The sequence below is a fragment of the Cyphomyrmex costatus genome, unplaced genomic scaffold, assembly GCF_001594065.2.
Source record: "Cyphomyrmex costatus isolate MS0001 unplaced genomic scaffold, Ccosl1.0 scaffold932, whole genome shotgun sequence".
NCBI lineage: Eukaryota > Metazoa > Arthropoda > Insecta > Hymenoptera > Formicidae > Cyphomyrmex > Cyphomyrmex costatus.
The window spans coordinates 122,321-141,728 of NW_017280520.1; the positions used below are offsets into that span (position 1 = coordinate 122,321).

Below are 19,408 nucleotides of genomic sequence, written 5' to 3' on the forward strand. Positions count from 1 at the left end.
AATATAATTAAGACAAATTCAAACTGCATACATATGTTAGCAATATTTGTGAAAACAATTTATTTCACAAATATTGCTAACATATGTATGCAGTTTGAATTTGTCTTAATTATATTTCTAATTTTTTATATATAATAACTTCTTATTTATATTTATAGATGATTCGAATTGCCCGTTACTTTATCCTTTTTATTGTTTTGACATCGAGAACTTTGTTTATTAGTATTTATTTATAATTGTGTTACTTTTGGTTATTAAAATTTCAGGAGGTTCATTGCCCAATAGTTTCCACCATCCAGACTCTCCTAATTCATTGGTACCAGATTTGAAAAAGATGCCGCTATAATGGGACAGTGTACCAGATATGGTACCAATCCAATTTTTCTTCCTTTTTCTAAATAAAAACCAAATTTACATCGTAAATTTTAGATCTTATGTGATAATGGAAACTGTAATAGTACAAAATAAAGTACCTACACAGTCTTCTTAAATAAAAAATCCCAATTTCTGTCTACAAAAGCAGTGATATCAGACTTCCAATGAAAGTATCCTCTTCTGCTGATACCACTCGATTTTTCACGTAGATTATAAAGTGTCAAAACAATGACATTGAGCCATGGCATTCTATCTCGTACAACTGATTCTTCACCTAATGGGTTGCAAGAGGCACAATTGAGTTCGAAGAAAACATCTCCTATAAAAGAAACTGGTACGTTGCCTCTCTTTAAGCATGTTGTATGTATTCTTCTGTCGCATCCACCGCTACAACATAACGATGGATTATTATAAGGATCGCATGCTTTCCCACAATTTTTGCACTTTTCGATGCTCTCAGCTTCACTCGACTCTTGCAAATTTGTATTTTCCATATGTTTGTTAACAATTTCTGACATTTTGATCTGTAAGAACAGGAATAATTTCTGACAACAAATTTATTTACGAACAATATAATTATAAGGTATTCTATAAGTATAAAACAATATAAATATATAATAAGGGCCAACAGCCAATAATACATAAAAACGTTTCGACTCCGATCAGGTCATTTTCAATTGTTTGAATGACCTGATCGGAGTCGAAACGTATGTTTTGTTTATGTAATTTTTATATTATGATTATTAAAATTAAAACGTTTTTACATTATTGGCTCTTGGCCCTTATTATATTTATATTAAATTTATTTATTGTATAAATCTTTTTTACTTTATTTCTGATGTAGAACGGAGACTTCCTTTTTGTATAAATTCGAGATCTCTCACTCTTCTCTCAAGCATACGGTCTTTCTCTACACACGCACACACACACACACACACACACACACACACACACACACACACACACACACACACACACACACACACACACACACACACACACACACACACACACACACACACACACACATTTCACATATGAGTCAAATACATACAATTTCAAAATGCAAGAGAATTAATGAAAAAAGCTATTAAAAATAACAAAAATGTGGTGTGTTAACTAAAGATGCAATCTATCACAATCACCTCCAAAAATCAATGAAATTATTAATCGATGAATTAAAAATCGGTGTTATTCCGCATTTCCACGTGTTGTGCATCCATGTGCAAACTTCAAGTACACATGGTCCTTCCACCATAGACTTGTTCTTTTTGCCTGCACTGTCTGAACTGATGCATACAGTGCAATAAGTTGAAATGAAACAAACGTGTATCTGTTTCACTTCAACTTATTGCACTCTGTGCACTAGTTAAGTAAAAAGAGCACTCATGTGTCAGGTTCAACTTCAACCAGAGAGATCATCGTAGGATAATATCCTCATTTTTGTGGTTCTTTTCTATACTATTACGTGGAATAGACAAGGACGAATCATCAAAGTTCATCTTTGTCTAATCCACATAATAGTATAGAAGAGAACCACAAAACGTGGACATTACCTTATGAGATTTGGTACACGAAAAAAGATCAAGGTATATCGATCATAAAACTTTAACCCCTTGGATGAAAAGTAGATAAAAGTTTTATCTGGGTTTTCAGTGTAAAAATTTTTACTTTCTACTTTCCATCCTAGGGTAAAAGTTTCATGATCGATACCAGAGAGAAACCTCAACCTAGCATTACCAGAGTCATCAAAGGTTAAACTCGTACGGCAGTCAAAAGCAACACGTGGTACAACAGAATTATAAAAAAACTGCTTTACACCGGTATATAATATCTGTTTTTATTTCAAGGTCGTCTTTCAGGTTGATTATAATTAGTTTATAACGTCTTAAAATTGTATTTAAGACGGTGTTAAACACGTTCTAAGATGCTTATAAGCATCAAATTATTAAATTGCTAGGTAATTTAATTTGTGATAGTACTACCGTAATACCAGTACTGTCTATGTATATAGCATGAGCGAGTTTTTTAATTCATCGATTGCATGAATAATTGTATTATGCGCAAATGAAGCGGAACAAAATTACATTTGCGCACAATGCAATTGATCAATCGATGAATTAAAAAAACCCACCCCAGGCGATCGTCCGTATTTTAAAACGAGACAAAATTTACTATAAAATAAGCAGATTCATTTTTTTAATATTTATAATTAAATATAATAAATATATAATTAAAATATTTATAATTAAATATAATTTAAAATTTATAAATTTTATTGGTCATTCAGAGAATTTGCTCACTTTTGTAATTTTTACCTCAAGATACTCATCGATTCCCAGCGTTGTAGCTTTTCTACTATGTTATAAAAAAGTTTTTATAACAATAACGAAACTTGCATTAAAAGTTAAAAAATAGGCCCTCAAAACCTATAAAGCATTTGGTGCACAGTTTGACAAAATTCGATACGTAGTATATAAATTCATACTGAATTATAAGCACCAAAGTTTCAACCGAGAGTTTATGAGTAAGAGACTCTATTTCCTGTTGATTGTGCTTACATAATAAAACAAATACGACTATTAATTCCAGCCTTAGAGTGAATTTGTTAGAGGAAATAATCTAGGATATAGTAATGAAGCGTATATTACTCGTGTTATTACATCTCTCAATTGGCTTTTTTATTTGAGATATACAGTTTATTAATGGAATACTGTATAAAATATAGCAGCTGCAAGTTGATACTGCAAGAGATTCTCTTCAGGGTTTACTATTAGATCGTCATACTAAACATTTTCAAATTTCTATTTTGGAAAATTGTAATATTAAAGAAATTCATAAAGATTAACTTGGGGATAAAGTATCAATTGAAAACTAAGTTGAAAGAAATTTACGAACAACGAAATATTTTGTCTGTTCAATACAGTGATCCCCTTCACATTTTAGTATTTATTTACGTTAATATATGATTTTAAAGGTATAAGGTTAAATCATTTTTCATTGTTAAACCAATTACTTGATGAAGTAAAATAATCGCATTGTCAGCTGTGTATCAATAGATACATAGATGTAAATGCATTATATGATACAAAAAGTCATCATCTCGATTTTCATATGCTCGTTGCTGTGAATATAAAATGTAGATAAAATTTACTCAGTACCATATGATAGATATTCATTAAATAACAAGTACACATACGAGACTGATGTAATAAATGATGATAATGTCGTTTTCCTACTCCAAGAACAGTTCTAACATAAAAGAGTTATATTTGGTCGAGCCCGAGTCATAACCCGATTAACAATATATCTCGCGTATTTGCGATAGATAAAAGAAATTTCTCGCAGGTCTTGTAAAATAACTAGTCTTGTAAGATAATTGGTTTTTAATTAAATGCAGGTACTTTTCCTGCACGCGCGTGACGCGTGCTTTACGAGTTCTTACTTTTCACAACTAATAGAGCCTTTTCTCATAGGAGAATAAGCTGTGTACATTGCCCTCCTGTTGAGCCGAATGCGTCCTTCTTTCAAATTTTAATTCCCCGCTGTACATCATAGATCGCAAAGAGGTGAGCGACCTTGCTCCGATATCTTGACAACTGTGCTTGATACCACAAGTCAAATAAGGCAGAAATTTAAGGACCGAGCCTTTATCCACTATCGATCCGCTGACACCTTGAGCTACTTTCAGTTTGTCCATTTCATTGTGAAAATACCTATCCATCGCCGAACCTTTGGCGTCCTTTCTGTTCATTGCTTCCAACGAGCCCATCCCTCTGTACTTTTTCAGACGAACTCCGTCGCTGAAGAAATACTCGCCCGGAGCCTCGGATGTTCCGGCTAAGAGAGAACCCATCATAACTGTACTAGCGCCTAAGCTAAGACCTTTGATAATGTGGCCGATAGACTGAATACCACCATCCGCGATGACGGGTATTCCAAATTTTCTAGCGTACTCGGAAACCTTGTAGACGGCTGTCGCTTGTGGCCGTCCTACAGCCATTACCTCTTGCGTTATGCAAATAGATCCAGAGCCCATTCCAACGCGTAACGCATCAGCTCCTGCCTCTATAAGATTCTTGGCTTGCCTCGTAGTCACGACATTGCCAGCAATCACTTGTAAATTTGGATACTGCGTCTTGATATACCTGATCATGTCGATCTGATACAATGAATTGCCCTGTGATGAATCCAACACCACTACGTCCACGCCAGCCGCCACGAGCAATTCCAATCGGTGTTTGTCCGCATCTCGCGTTCCTATTGCGGCTCCTACCAACAGCTGCTTATTCTCGTCCTTGCTAGCGTTTGGATAACTACGGTTTTTCTTTAAATCGGTCCTCGCCATCAGAGACACAAGTTCGCCCCGTTCATTGACGATGGGGAGCTTCCCTTTTTTGGACTTTTCCAATATAACATTTGCCTCTTGCAATGTCACGCCAGCTGGTGCGGTGATTAGATCTTCCAAAGTTGTCATTATAGAGTTAAGTGATTTATGTTGATAATCGGGCAAACGTTCAAGGAAGTCAATGTCTCTCGAGGTAACGATGCCTAGCAGTTTACCACCGACTTTACCCGTGTCTGTCACCGGCACTCCGCTAAAACCATGCTCAGCCTTGACGTTTAAAACATCGTTGACGGTGTGATGTGGTGCCAATACAACTGGATCTCTGATAAAGCCATGCTTGTACTTTTTTACCTGTAAACAAGAGTGTATTTATGTAGTACAAGTTTTAAAGCTAATTATACAACAAATTGGTAGTCTGTAGTATTAGAAGTTGGCCACTGACCAACTTTACTGATTCACCGTCCTTCAGACAGTCGCTTCCGACTCACTGATTACAGATTACTGATTTATAGAATAAGGATAACACCCAACATTTAATACAGTCTACACGAATTACGTACAATAAGGTAAAACATTTGTACTTTAAACATTGCTATGGAAATTTAAATTATATAATACATGTACATCGCGTTAAATTCGTTTTCACGAGTACTCCAAAATGATCACGTCGAAGAAAAAATATATTACCTTGTGCACTTCATTGGCTTGATATTCTGTGGTACAATTATGATGTATAATGCCGATCCCGCCGGACAGGGCCATAGCTATAGCCATGTCAGACTCGGTAACGGTGTCCATCGGCGAAGACACGAGAGGTGCCTTCAACGTGACTTTCCTGGTTAAAGGTGAGAGTAGATCGACCTCGTCCGCCGTGAAATCGATGTAGCCGGGAAATATGATGAAGTCGTTGTAAGTAAGGCCATCACCTGCGGCAAATAACTGCGCCGCCGACAAGCCATCGTCCGGTAGTGGTACATCCTTTATATCGCCCAGTACATAATCTGCCATAATTTGAGATTATCGTCCCCTTGCTCTTTAGTCACGTTAATTGCGAGGAAATAAGCTTCTTCGAAAGAGAACACTCAAAGCCAGAGAGTACTACAAGAGCACGTGTGCTGACGTATGCACCGCAAGTGCTGTGCAGACTGCAGCAGTGTGCACGTGCGTACCAGCGATGCTCACAGAGCTCACAGCCGGGTGGGATCATTCAGGAATGCTCGGAACTCGGAGTCATAAGATATATATGTATGTATGTATATGTATATATATATATATATATATATATAATTAGATAGTCTTCCTTCTTAGACACTAGCGTCTCTCAACTTGGAGGGCATACACATTACTACATTCCTTTCTTTTTTACTATCGATAAAAGCTTGTTTGTTGAAAATTCATTATCTTATTATGATACAACAAACGATAACTTACCAATGATTCATATATGTATTATATGCAAATAGTTTTATCCTTCAAGTTTAGAGGTGCTGGTGTCTACTTTTCAATATGGCGACGCCCATGCGTTACACAATAACAATAGATCCAATAAACAGATTAGGAACAGAAAACATAATGCGAGGCAACAGCGATAGCGATAGAAACAGAATAAACGATGCACATAGCGACACTGGGATAAGACAATAGCGATAAATTTCCGAATAATTGGAATTCTATGTTTATCGTCTTATATCCCAGTTTAACGTTTTAGATTTTTCATTTTGTTTGTATACGCAATAATCTTGAAGCAGATGAAAAAGTATAATACAGTCTATACGCGATCAGATGGTGGGTATCTTTGGTTTTATTTCTTTTGCATAAACATTATGCAAAGGGAAACAACAATTATATTACTTATTATACTATTCCTATCGCTGTTACTTCGCATTTTTGTGTTTAGGACTTTACTTTTTTGTCTCGATCGCTGAAACAATGATCGTGAAGACTTAAGAAATAAAGATAAACAAAGACGAGGGATAATATCTTTTTTTAACCGTTTCGAATTATAATTAAAAGTAAGAAAAAGGAGCATATACCACACGCTGGTTCTAAGTAGCGAAAATATATAGTGTATTTAATTTATAAATTATAAACGTATTTATTATAAACGTATTTAATTATATTATAATTATAAACGTATTTAAATTAAACGTATTTAATTATAAACGTTTTATAATTATGTAATTTAGTATTATTAAATATACTATATTTTCGCTACTTAGAATCAGCGTATGGTATATGCTCCTTTTTCTTACTTTTATTTTTAACTTACTTGATCTTTAAATTATAATTAATTTTATATTATTGTTTTTATTGCAAAACATGTCGAAATTGCTTTGTTTTCCTATTTCGCGTTATTTAAATAAAAATCTACGGTTGCAATAGCGATATATGTATATAATTATATGTATATGATATATAAACTGTATGTATACAATATACATTTGTAAGAAATATCATTCTGCATAAAGATATAGAGAATTCGCCAAGATAGAAGGTATACACAATTCGTGAAAATATTGCAAAAACGATATTGTAGGATTCATGCCTATTTTACAATAGGATCGTAAGCCGTAAGAAATTGGCCAATCACAGTAGAATATGATAAAAATAATCGACTATATAATTGATTGATTTCTTACGACTTACTATTCTATTGTAAAACAAATTTCAATTCTACATAATTAAGGTGCGTACAAACGATCAGTCAAGGATGAGTGACGAAACACGTTAAAGACACGTGGATTTGAATAATTTAACATTTCTCACATTACAAACGCTGAAAACGACACAGATTATAAAACACTTAATATGGATTTTTACAGACATGACCAACTATCTATCAAGAATTTATCAAAAGTCAAAGATTACCGCTTTCGACCAAATCTTACTGGCCGTAATAGAATCGTAGTCAAGACATCGGTAACTCCATCGAGAGCTTCTCCAAATAACGATGTGATGTATTGGAACATTAGTTCGAGATAATTCGTGTTCTCATCGTTGTATTCCTCCTCAAAGAAATAGTCGTACATCATAGGCAAAAATATTACCGCGACATAGAACGCGACACACAGCAGTGCTAATAGAATATATTATGAACATCAAGTTGAAGAACAGAGAATAAATTATATATACAATTAATGTCTCCCTTTTTTTATCAATGCAATTTAATCTCGATTTAATTTATTGTACTCTTTCTTTTTCTAATTTTTATAATTAGAAAAAGATAAATTAAACAGAGGTTTATGTTTATCTGCATTGACAGAGATGGACTTATAGAATTAAATTAATCGAAAGAATTAAGTATAGCTTTTGTTAAGGGAGTGAACGAAAGACACATTGTACCTACGGCTCGATGTCCAAGCAACCGTTTATTCGCTTGTTTCACCCTTTGTCGTTGAACCTTCATCAATCTTTCATCATCAGTCACCCGAGTCGAATCTTGAAGCGCTGTATTGATCATGCAAGAGAGGACGGAGCATTGTCGTAACGTTTGAGATTCGGGTAGATGATGCTCATTTAAACATTCTTCTTTTTCTTTCGCATTATCTGGCTCCATTTTACACCGGAGTTTCCAGAAATACTCCCAATAATTTTTGTTCAACAGCTCTTGAGTCTCCAAGGGAATGGAGAAGGGCTTCTCAAATGAATTTCTCATTCGTAGATTCATTAACGAACGAGAATTCATTCGATCTTGTTTCGACGTGTCGTACTTTACTAATAAAGAATTCGTGCTGTTTATTCCGTTTCTTTCGCGCAACGATTGACTTATTTTGGAACGATGGCGGCTCTTTTTGTATCGTTTACCTTTAATGCCGCGATAACCAGGTAGGATCAGAGTACAGTCGGAATCTGTAATCGCGAAACGGGATTTCTTCCGAAGGAATGACTTTGCCTTTCTTGACAGATTTATCGGTGCCGCTTTACGTTTCACGTTAATGCGCAGCTCTCTCTCCCCATGCTTTTCCTTCTTACTCTCTTTCTTCTTGTTACTTTTGTCATATTCTTTATCGCCAGCTTGGCTAAAGGCCGAACTTTTATCTAATACTTGGTCATTTATTACGTTTGTCCAAGGCTTATCTGCATTGTTTCGATCGCCCTTTACGTGATACGCCAGCTTTTGTGTCTCCGTATTTACATAAGAATGCATCGATGTTTTTGCCATCTTTCTTTCGCTCGATTTTGACATCTCTCTCTCGTTCTTTTCTCCGTTCGCGATACAAGAGTCTATCACGTAGCTTTGACCAACGAAATTTTTCGATCTTGCAGCGATATTTAAATTTGAGTAATTTAAACTTTTACCATTGTTGACGCCATCGGCATTATTTAATTCTAACACATCGAAGTTTCCACGATTGTTATCGAGCGTAATATTCTTTGCAATATTTTGACTGAACGATGTGACATTTTTCTTCGCGCCTATTTCCCGCTCGGAAGTGTGATGTTCTCCACAATTCTTGGAAATACTTTTGTTCTTCGAGATATCATCGTTACTTTTTGCGTTATAACGTTCAATATCTAAAAACAGCAAAATTTCGATCGTTCTTGTATTGTCAATGAGCAATATAAATATTAAATTGAAAATGATTTTGTGACTTCAAGAATAATTATTCTTGATTTGATTTAAATCAAATATAAGTAAAATATCTGATATGAGTCCCAGCGATTATTGATGCGTGTAAACACAATATATTTATAATCCGCACTGAGAAAGACTCAAAGATCTGAGAATTCAAAATCGAAACGTTTGCGGTCAACTTTGTTGCTATAAATGCGTCGCGATTGTTCGCGAATTAAAGCTTTATAAACATATATATTATTATATTTACGTATTAATCGTGAATACTCATATTGGAATTTTATTTATATTTTATTGAAATAATAAAATTCATTACTATCAAGTGGATATTTTTCATTCTTAGACTCCCTGAAGCTATACATCGAACTGGTATTCTTCGTCAATCCTGTACAAATATTCTCGACAATTTCTTGCCCTTTCTTACTGTCATTTTCGCACACAGACGACATTTGAACATCTTTTTCCATTTGCGTAGGCACACTTGATATTTGTAAAGGTATATCGCGATATGCGACTACAGGAATTTGAACGTTGTAACACTGCAGTGACTGCGCGGACGCAGTTTCTACGTTAACAGGATTGACAGGTAGCGCGTGTATCCTCTTCTCATTAACCATTAAAAACAGCGGCCTATTAGTCTCCTAAGAGACATAAATATACGATAAAAGCCTGCTTTTAATATGGAATGCTAATCATAACGCACGATCGCAAACTGAAACCTTGCATACTTTTTCCTGTTCTTGAGAAAATCTGTTTCCAACGTCATATCGCTCGTTAGTCGCATACTGCAAGGCTGAAATCAATTTGCAATTAAAATTGACTCTAAATTAAGTTAATTGAATACGCAATCGTTTCACGACATAACAATTTTGTATAATTACTTGAACAATGTTTCGCTTCTAAAATGGATTGCTCATCAACAGGATAATCGGTGATCTTGTTCGCCGATTTTGTAGTATTTGATAATAAATTATCTGCAAGCTTTTCAGTTCCTTGCGTGACACGTGTGTCTAACTTTGGCGTTTGTTCATCGTTTTTTGTGGCATAAAATTCATCTGGTTTCTCAGCCTTTTGCCGCGATATCTGTCTACGTTTCATAACAAATCGTATTGGTATGACATGTTAACGAAACGAAACAGATAAAAATATATTAAAATAATGATATTTGAGGAGACACAATATAAATATATGTCTGTATGTGACTTATACATATTATAGAGAGCTGATTTGCTATAAAATCATGAATTATACGTAATCTAAAAACGTAAATCTAAGATAAAGTATATTATCTTGGAAAAATTAATGCCTTCTGAAACGAGGATCAGAACAGCTAGGCAGTCTTTTCGGTATATGTGTGATTGTTTCGCATCCTTGATTTAATCTGGATTTGAGGTGTCTAAAAAAAGAAAAGTAAGAAAGGAAAAATATAGGAAATGCAGCGATACTCTTATCCTCATTGTGACACCAAAGTTATATAATTTACATACAGCAATTTGTCATGTAATTATTTAGCAAGCGATATCTGAAATGCTTGAAACTTACCGACTTGCAACAGTTTGGACTATATTACGACCTTTTCTAGGACTTTCTGTCAAAGTGATCACACATGGAGGTTCAATAATGTCATCGATATTGTTACTTGGATGACGTGGAGGTATTTTAGGCCAAGATGGATCGGAAGGAATCCTAATATTAAGGATACATATGATGGTAACACACAAAAAAGATTGAACGATATCTTATTTACTTAATAATATAATAGTATGTATAATTGTATACCGTAATGTGCCGGTATTAGACTTTTCCGAAATTGCTGATAAATTTTGCTCATTTACTAAAAATATAACATATTAAAAATATTAAGATTATATGTACTATTGTTTTTCCATAGAATATTTTCTATTCTTACCTTTTATGTGCAATTCGAGTGTATTTGTTTGGTTATCGCGTGCCATGTCACGAAATAATATAAGTGTGAATATTTCTTTATATATTGCGCCGCTATTTCAGTAAATCGGAACTTGATACATTAGCCTAAAAAGTTGTATGTACGAGGCACGATTGTGTCAATTCATGTCAATTACATGTTTCTTCAATATCGAACACTGTTTTTTATGCACCCGAATTATAAATTTTGTTTGTCGAGATTCACTTGTCTTGGGAATTATTTTTTTTTTATTATCGCTCAAATATGAATGGATATAGTAGATATACCATAAATGAAATCGTTAAGGATTATATTTTATTATCACATAATTTTTATATAATATGTATACAACTTTAAATTTAATTTTAGAACATAATATTTACACCAAATATACAATAGACATAGTTATAGCCAGTCTTGGGTTTCAATAGAGAGAGAAAATGTGAAATGTTTTTTTTTTTAATTTTGAATACAAGATTACGCGAACAATTTACAACATCCGAACGTTAGCAAATGTCTCTATCGTGGTGGAATCAGATTTCACCATGATTTCTATAATGAACATGATCGAAAAGTACCGAAAAATACGTTTCGATTGGTGTGCGACTTTAACGCACAAATTCAATTTCAAGTCTGGTTATAACATTACAGGAACGATGAATTACTATTTACTCGAAATTCTTTTAATAGATCGCATTATACTATACTCTAAGATATATTTACGCAACATTATTATTTATTGTTATATCACATCACATCATTAATTTAACATTGCAACTGCCCTTTCGTTTGATCTTTTTAATAATTTTTTTTCTTTTGCTTTAAAGATGTTGCTTTCTTACAAACGTGTTTTCTCTTTGAAATATGTATATGTTCTTTGTCTCTTTACAAATAATTATCCCGCTGCTCAAATTTCTCCAATAATGTACTCTAGCATAGATATATGTATATACAATTTTTAAAGACATTTTAAAGACAAAGTCGGAAATTGTAACATTTTTAATAAAAATACGACGTAGCGTAATGCGTCGTTTAATTGAATGAGATCAGTCGACATGTATATCAATTCTTTAAAAGCCGAATACGAATGTTTCGATTTTCAATTGTATACCATGGATAAAAGATGTGAAATGTAAGTTTAATGATTACATTGGACAGCGGTGCACCATATTCCATCTCACAATGTTTTCGCCTTCATTTGTTCGAATAATTAATTCGAAGAATTAAACTAATCTATTACAAAATTTTGAAATTAGTAAACAGTTTACATCGCAGTTTACGATACTCGTTTTACTCATGTATCTTATCTACAGCTTGTTAATATTTGAACACATAGTGAATTATTGGTCATTCAGAGAATTTGCTCACTTTTGTAATTTTTACCTCAAGATACTCATCGATTCCCAGCGTTGTAGCTTTTCTACTATGTTATAAAAAAGTTTTTATAACAATAACGAAACTTGCATTAAAAGTTAAAAAATAGGCCCTCAAAACCTATAAAGCATTTGGTGCACAGTTTGACAAAATTCGATACGTAGTATATAAATTCATACTGAATTATAAGCACCAAAGTTTCAACCGAGAGTTTATGAGTAAGAGACTCTATTTCCTGTTGATTGTGCTTACATAATAAAACAAATACGACTATTAATTCCAGCCTTAGAGTGAATTTGTTAGAGGAAATAATCTAGGATATAGTAATGAAGCGTATATTACTCGTGTTATTACATCTCTCAATTGGCTTTTTTATTTGAGATATACAGTTTATTAATGGAATACTGTATAAAATATAGCAGCTGCAAGTTGATACTGCAAGAGATTCTCTTCAGGGTTTACTATTAGATCGTCATACTAAACATTTTCAAATTTCTATTTTGGAAAATTGTAATATTAAAGAAATTCATAAAGATTAACTTGGGGATAAAGTATCAATTGAAAACTAAGTTGAAAGAAATTTACGAACAACGAAATATTTTGTCTGTTCAATACAGTGATCCCCTTCACATTTTAGTATTTATTTACGTTAATATATGATTTTAAAGGTATAAGGTTAAATCATTTTTCATTGTTAAACCAATTACTTGATGAAGTAAAATAATCGCATTGTCAGCTGTGTATCAATAGATACATAGATGTAAATGCATTATATGATACAAAAAGTCATCATCTCGATTTTCATATGCTCGTTGCTGTGAATATAAAATGTAGATAAAATTTACTCAGTACCATATGATAGATATTCATTAAATAACAAGTACACATACGAGACTGATGTAATAAATGATGATAATGTCGTTTTCCTACTCCAAGAACAGTTCTAACATAAAAGAGTTATATTTGGTCGAGCCCGAGTCATAACCCGATTAACAATATATCTCGCGTATTTGCGATAGATAAAAGAAATTTCTCGCAGGTCTTGTAAAATAACTAGTCTTGTAAGATAATTGGTTTTTAATTAAATGCAGGTACTTTTCCTGCACGCGCGTGACGCGTGCTTTACGAGTTCTTACTTTTCACAACTAATAGAGCCTTTTCTCATAGGAGAATAAGCTGTGTACATTGCCCTCCTGTTGAGCCGAATGCGTCCTTCTTTCAAATTTTAATTCCCCGCTGTACATCATAGATCGCAAAAAGGTGAGCGACCTTGCTCCGATATCTTGACAACTGTGCTTGATACCACAAGTCAAATAAGGCAGAAATTTAAGGACCGAGCCTTTATCCACTATCGATCCGCTGACACCTTGAGCTACTTTCAGTTTGTCCATTTCATTGTGAAAATACCTATCCATCGCCGAACCTTTGGCGTCCTTTCTGTTCATTGCTTCCAACGAGCCCATCCCTCTGTACTTTTTCAGACGAACTCCGTCGCTGAAGAAATACTCGCCCGGAGCCTCGGATGTTCCGGCTAAGAGAGAACCCATCATAACTGTACTAGCGCCTAAGCTAAGACCTTTGATAATGTGGCCGATAGACTGAATACCACCATCCGCGATGACGGGTATTCCAAATTTTCTAGCGTACTCGGAAACCTTGTAGACGGCTGTCGCTTGTGGCCGTCCTACAGCCATTACCTCTTGCGTTATGCAAATAGATCCAGAGCCCATTCCAACGCGTAACGCATCAGCTCCTGCCTCTATAAGATTCTTGGCTTGCCTCGTAGTCACGACATTGCCAGCAATCACTTGTAAATTTGGATACTGCGTCTTGATATACCTGATCATGTCGATCTGATACAATGAATTGCCCTGTGATGAATCCAACACCACTACGTCCACGCCAGCCGCCACGAGCAATTCCAATCGGTGTTTGTCCGCATCTCGCGTTCCTATTGCGGCTCCTACCAACAGCTGCTTATTCTCGTCCTTGCTAGCGTTTGGATAACTACGGTTTTTCTTTAAATCGGTCCTCGCCATCAGAGACACAAGTTCGCCCCGTTCATTGACGATGGGGAGCTTCCCTTTTTTGGACTTTTCCAATATAACATTTGCCTCTTGCAATGTCACGCCAGCTGGTGCGGTGATTAGATCTTCCAAAGTTGTCATTATAGAGTTAAGTGATTTATGTTGATAATCGGGCAAACGTTCAAGGAAGTCAATGTCTCTCGAGGTAACGATGCCTAGCAGTTTACCACCGACTTTACCCGTGTCTGTCACCGGCACTCCGCTAAAACCATGCTCAGCCTTGACGTTTAAAACATCGTTGACGGTGTGATGTGGTGCCAATACAACTGGATCTCTGATAAAGCCATGCTTGTACTTTTTTACCTGTAAACAAGAGTGTATTTATGTAGTACAAGTTTTAAAGCTAATTATACAACAAATTGGTAGTCTGTAGTATTAGAAGTTGGCCACTGACCAACTTTACTGATTCACCGTCCTTCAGACAGTCGCTTCCGACTCACTGATTACAGATTACTGATTTATAGAATAAGGATAACACCCAACATTTAATACAGTCTACACGAATTACGTACAATAAGGTAAAACATTTGTACTTTAAACATTGCTATGGAAATTTAAATTATATAATACATGTACATCGCGTTAAATTCGTTTTCACGAGTACTCCAAAATGATCACGTCGAAGAAAAAATATATTACCTTGTGCACTTCATTGGCTTGATATTCTGTGGTACAATTATGATGTATAATGCCGATCCCGCCGGACAGGGCCATAGCTATAGCCATGTCAGACTCGGTAACGGTGTCCATCGGCGAAGACACGAGAGGTGCCTTCAACGTGACTTTCCTGGTTAAAGGTGAGAGTAGATCGACCTCGTCCGCCGTGAAATCGATGTAGCCGGGAAATATGATGAAGTCGTTGTAAGTAAGGCCATCACCTGCGGCAAATAACTGCGCCGCCGACAAGCCATCGTCCGGTAGTGGTACATCCTTTATATCGCCCAGTACATAATCTGCCATAATTTGAGATTATCGTCCCCTTGCTCTTTAGTCACGTTAATTGCGAGGAAATAAGCTTCTTCGAAAGAGAACACTCAAAGCCAGAGAGTACTACAAGAGCACGTGTGCTGACGTATGCACCGCAAGTGCTGTGCAGACTGCAGCAGTGTGCACGTGCGTACCAGCGATGCTCACAGAGCTCACAGCCGGGTGGGATCATTCAGGAATGCTCGGAACTCGGAGTCATAAGATATATATGTATGTATGTATATGTATATATATATATATATATATATATAATTAGATAGTCTTCCTTCTTAGACACTAGCGTCTCTCAACTTGGAGGGCATACACATTACTACATTCCTTTCTTTTTTACTATCGATAAAAGCTTGTTTGTTGAAAATTCATTATCTTATTATGATACAACAAACGATAACTTACCAATGATTCATATATGTATTATATGCAAATAGTTTTATCCTTCAAGTTTAGAGGTGCTGGTGTCTACTTTTCAATATGGCGACGCCCATGCGTTACACAATAACAATAGATCCAATAAACAGATTAGGAACAGAAAACATAATGCGAGGCAACAGCGATAGCGATAGAAACAGAATAAACGATGCACATAGCGACACTGGGATAAGACAATAGCGATAAATTTCCGAATAATTGGAATTCTATGTTTATCGTCTTATATCCCAGTTTAACGTTTTAGATTTTTCATTTTGTTTGTATACGCAATAATCTTGAAGCAGATGAAAAAGTATAATACAGTCTATACGCGATCAGATGGTGGGTATCTTTGGTTTTATTTCTTTTGCATAAACATTATGCAAAGGGAAACAACAATTATATTACTTATTATACTATTCCTATCGCTGTTACTTCGCATTTTTGTGTTTAGGACTTTACTTTTTTGTCTCGATCGCTGAAACAATGATCGTGAAGACTTAAGAAATAAAGATAAACAAAGACGAGGGATAATATCTTTTTTTAACCGTTTCGAATTATAATTAAAAGTAAGAAAAAGGAGCATATACCACACGCTGGTTCTAAGTAGCGAAAATATATAGTGTATTTAATTTATAAATTATAAACGTATTTATTATAAACGTATTTAATTATATTATAATTATAAACGTATTTAAATTAAACGTATTTAATTATAAACGTTTTATAATTATGTAATTTAGTATTATTAAATATACTATATTTTCGCTACTTAGAATCAGCGTATGGTATATGCTCCTTTTTCTTACTTTTATTTTTAACTTACTTGATCTTTAAATTATAATTAATTTTATATTATTGTTTTTATTGCAAAACATGTCGAAATTGCTTTGTTTTCCTATTTCGCGTTATTTAAATAAAAATCTACGGTTGCAATAGCGATATATGTATATAATTATATGTATATGATATATAAACTGTATGTATACAATATACATTTGTAAGAAATATCATTCTGCATAAAGATATAGAGAATTCGCCAAGATAGAAGGTATACACAATTCGTGAAAATATTGCAAAAACGATATTGTAGGATTCATGCCTATTTTACAATAGGATCGTAAGCCGTAAGAAATTGGCCAATCACAGTAGAATATGATAAAAATAATCGACTATATAATTGATTGATTTCTTACGACTTACTATTCTATTGTAAAACAAATTTCAATTCTACATAATTAAGGTGCGTACAAACGATCAGTCAAGGATGAGTGACGAAACACGTTAAAGACACGTGGATTTGAATAATTTAACATTTCTCACATTACAAACGCTGAAAACGACACAGATTATAAAACACTTAATATGGATTTTTACAGACATGACCAACTATCTATCAAGAATTTATCAAAAGTCAAAGATTACCGCTTTCGACCAAATCTTACTGGCCGTAATAGAATCGTAGTCAAGACATCGGTAACTCCATCGAGAGCTTCTCCAAATAACGATGTGATGTATTGGAACATTAGTTCGAGATAATTCGTGTTCTCATCGTTGTATTCCTCCTCAAAGAAATAGTCGTACATCATAGGCAAAAATATTACCGCGACATAGAACGCGACACACAGCAGTGCTAATAGAATATATTATGAACATCAAGTTGAAGAACAGAGAATAAATTATATATACAATTAATGTCTCCCTTTTTTTATCAATGCAATTTAATCTCGATTTAATTTATTGTACTCTTTCTTTTTCTAATTTTTATAATTAGAAAAAGATAAATTAAACAGAGGTTTATGTTTATCTGCATTGACAGAGATGGACTTATAGAATTAAATTAATCGAAAGAATTAAGTATAGCTTTTGTTAAGGGAGTGAACGAAAGACACATTGTACCTACGGCTCGATGTCCAAGCAACCGTTTATTCGCTTGTTTCACCCTTTGTCGTTGAACCTTCATCAATCTTTCATCATCAGTCACCCGAGTCGAATCTTGAAGCGCTGTATTGATCATGCAAGAGAGGACGGAGCATTGTCGTAACGTTTGAGATTCGGGTAGATGATGCTCATTTAAACATTCTTCTTTTTCTTTCGCATTATCTGGCTCCATTTTACACCGGAGTTTCCAGAAATACTCCCAATAATTTTTGTTCAACAGCTCTTGAGTCTCCAAGGGAATGGAGAAGGGCTTCTCAAATGAATTTCTCATTCGTAGATTCATTAACGAACGAGAATTCATTCGATCTTGTTTCGACGTGTCGTACTTTACTAATAAAGAATTCGTGCTGTTTATTCCGTTTCTTTCGCGCAACGATTGACTTATTTTGGAACGATGGCGGCTCTTTTTGTATCGTTTACCTTTAATGCCGCGATAACCAGGTAGGATCAGAGTACAGTCGGAATCTGTAATCGCGAAACGGGATTTCTTCCGAAGGAATGACTTTGCCTTTCTTGACAGATTTATCGGTGCCGCTTTACGTTTCACGTTAATGCGCAGCTCTCTCTCCCCATGCTTTTCCTTCTTACTCTCTTTCTTCTTGTTACTTTTGTCATATTCTTTATCGCCAGCTTGGCTAAAGGCCGAACTTTTATCTAATACTTGGTCATTTATTACGTTTGTCCAAGGCTTATCTGCATTGTTTCGATCGCCCTTTACGTGATACGCCAGCTTTTGTGTCTCCGTATTTACATAAGAATGCATCGATGTTTTTGCCATCTTTCTTTCGCTCGATTTTGACATCTCTCTCTCGTTCTTTTCTCCGTTCGCGATACAAGAGTCTATCACGTAGCTTTGACCAACGAAATTTTTCGATCTTGCAGCGATATTTAAATTTGAGTAATTTAAACTTTTACCATTGTTGACGCCATCGGCATTATTTAATTCTAACACATCGAAGTTTCCACGATTGTTATCGAGCGTAATATTCTTTGCAATATTTTGACTGAACGATGTGACATTTTTCTTCGCGCCTATTTCCCGCTCGGAAGTGTGATGTTCTCCACAATTCTTGGAAATACTTTTGTTCTTCGAGATATCATCGTTACTTTTTGCGTTATAACGTTCAATATCTAAAAACAGCAAAATTTCGATCGTTCTTGTATTGTCAATGAGCAATATAAATATTAAATTGAAAATGATTTTGTGACTTCAAGAATAATTATTCTTGATTTGATTTAAATCAAATATAAGTAAAATATCTGATATGAGTCCCAGCGATTATTGATGCGTGTAAACACAATATATTTATAATCCGCACTGAGAAAGACTCAAAGATCTGAGAATTCAAAATCGAAACGTTTGCGGTCAACTTTGTTGCTATAAA

The 19,408-nt window shown here is 34.6% G+C and overlaps 6 protein-coding genes across 6 annotated transcripts in view; all 6 read right to left on the reverse strand.

Moving 5' to 3' along the window:
• The window catches only part of Atac2 (Ada2a-containing complex component 2), a 3,582-nt gene extending 2,333 nt beyond the window's left edge, over positions 1–1,249 (reverse strand). Inside the window, exons 1-3 of the mRNA XM_018550136.1 lie at positions 1,204–1,249; positions 478–899; positions 246–394 (exon numbers count right to left, since the gene is read on the reverse strand). Of these exons, the coding sequence (XP_018405638.1) occupies positions 246–394; positions 478–893 (565 nt within the window). The 5' untranslated portion in view covers positions 894–899; positions 1,204–1,249. The remainder of the gene's footprint in view (positions 1–245; positions 395–477; positions 900–1,203) is intronic.
• Positions 1,250–3,497: 2,248 nt separating this feature from the next.
• Positions 3,498–5,890, reverse strand: LOC108781986 (inosine-5'-monophosphate dehydrogenase). Its single transcript, XM_018550130.1, has 2 exons — positions 5,411–5,890; positions 3,498–5,074 (listed from the first exon to the last, which is right to left on the reverse strand). The coding sequence occupies exons 1-2, from the start codon at positions 5,729–5,731 to the stop codon at positions 3,830–3,832; spliced, it is 1,566 nt and encodes a 521-aa protein (XP_018405632.1). The 5' UTR covers positions 5,732–5,890; the 3' UTR covers positions 3,498–3,829.
• Positions 5,891–7,415: 1,525 nt separating this feature from the next.
• Positions 7,416–9,115, reverse strand: LOC108781988 (uncharacterized). Its single transcript, XM_018550132.1, has 2 exons — positions 8,066–9,115; positions 7,416–7,799 (listed from the first exon to the last, which is right to left on the reverse strand). The coding sequence occupies exons 1-2, from the start codon at positions 8,907–8,909 to the stop codon at positions 7,588–7,590; spliced, it is 1,056 nt and encodes a 351-aa protein (XP_018405634.1). The 5' UTR covers positions 8,910–9,115; the 3' UTR covers positions 7,416–7,587.
• A 468-nt stretch (positions 9,116–9,583) lies between these two features.
• On the reverse strand, positions 9,584–11,374 carry LOC108781945 (uncharacterized). Its single transcript, XM_018550075.1, has 7 exons — positions 11,209–11,374; positions 11,079–11,133; positions 10,842–10,985; positions 10,606–10,695; positions 10,181–10,386; positions 10,028–10,092; positions 9,584–9,940 (listed from the first exon to the last, which is right to left on the reverse strand). Exons 1-7 carry the CDS (start codon positions 11,252–11,254, stop codon positions 9,584–9,586), a joined length of 963 nt encoding a protein of 320 aa, XP_018405577.1. The 5' UTR covers positions 11,255–11,374.
• Positions 11,375–13,413: 2,039 nt separating this feature from the next.
• ras (Inosine-5'-monophosphate dehydrogenase ras) lies at positions 13,414–15,806 on the reverse strand. Its single transcript, XM_018550128.1, has 2 exons — positions 15,327–15,806; positions 13,414–14,990 (listed from the first exon to the last, which is right to left on the reverse strand). Exons 1-2 carry the CDS (start codon positions 15,645–15,647, stop codon positions 13,746–13,748), a joined length of 1,566 nt encoding a protein of 521 aa, XP_018405630.1. The 5' UTR covers positions 15,648–15,806; the 3' UTR covers positions 13,414–13,745.
• Positions 15,807–17,331: 1,525 nt separating this feature from the next.
• On the reverse strand, positions 17,332–19,031 carry LOC108781989 (uncharacterized). The gene is made up of 2 exons (XM_018550133.1): positions 17,982–19,031; positions 17,332–17,715 (listed from the first exon to the last, which is right to left on the reverse strand). The coding sequence occupies exons 1-2, from the start codon at positions 18,823–18,825 to the stop codon at positions 17,504–17,506; spliced, it is 1,056 nt and encodes a 351-aa protein (XP_018405635.1). The 5' UTR covers positions 18,826–19,031; the 3' UTR covers positions 17,332–17,503.
• Positions 19,032–19,408: the final 377 nt, after the last annotated feature.

Coding starts and splice junctions, on each gene's coding strand:
- LOC108781986 (XM_018550130.1), bottom strand. CDS start 5,731: ATGGCAGATTATGTACTGGGCGATATAAAGGATGTACCACTACCGGAC. Junction 5,075..5,410: donor AAGCCAATGAAGTGCACAAG/GTAATATATTTT, acceptor TCTTGTTTACAG/GTAAAAAAGTACAAGCATGG.
- LOC108781988 (XM_018550132.1), bottom strand. CDS start 8,909: ATGTCAAAATCGAGCGAAAGAAAGATGGCAAAAACATCGATGCATTCT. Junction 7,800..8,065: donor GCTTGGACATCGAGCCGTAG/GTACAATGTGTC, acceptor ATATTCTATTAG/CACTGCTGTGTGTCGCGTTC.
- LOC108781945 (XM_018550075.1), bottom strand. CDS start 11,254: ATGGCACGCGATAACCAAACAAATACACTCGAATTGCACATAAAAG. Junction 10,986..11,078: donor TCTAATACCGGCACATTACG/GTATACAATTAT, acceptor CCTTAATATTAG/GATTCCTTCCGATCCATCTT. Junction 10,387..10,605: donor TCTGATCCTCGTTTCAGAAG/GCATTAATTTTT, acceptor TATGAAACGTAG/ACAGATATCGCGGCAAAAGG.
- ras (XM_018550128.1), bottom strand. CDS start 15,647: ATGGCAGATTATGTACTGGGCGATATAAAGGATGTACCACTACCGGAC. Junction 14,991..15,326: donor AAGCCAATGAAGTGCACAAG/GTAATATATTTT, acceptor TCTTGTTTACAG/GTAAAAAAGTACAAGCATGG.
- LOC108781989 (XM_018550133.1), bottom strand. CDS start 18,825: ATGTCAAAATCGAGCGAAAGAAAGATGGCAAAAACATCGATGCATTCT. Junction 17,716..17,981: donor GCTTGGACATCGAGCCGTAG/GTACAATGTGTC, acceptor ATATTCTATTAG/CACTGCTGTGTGTCGCGTTC.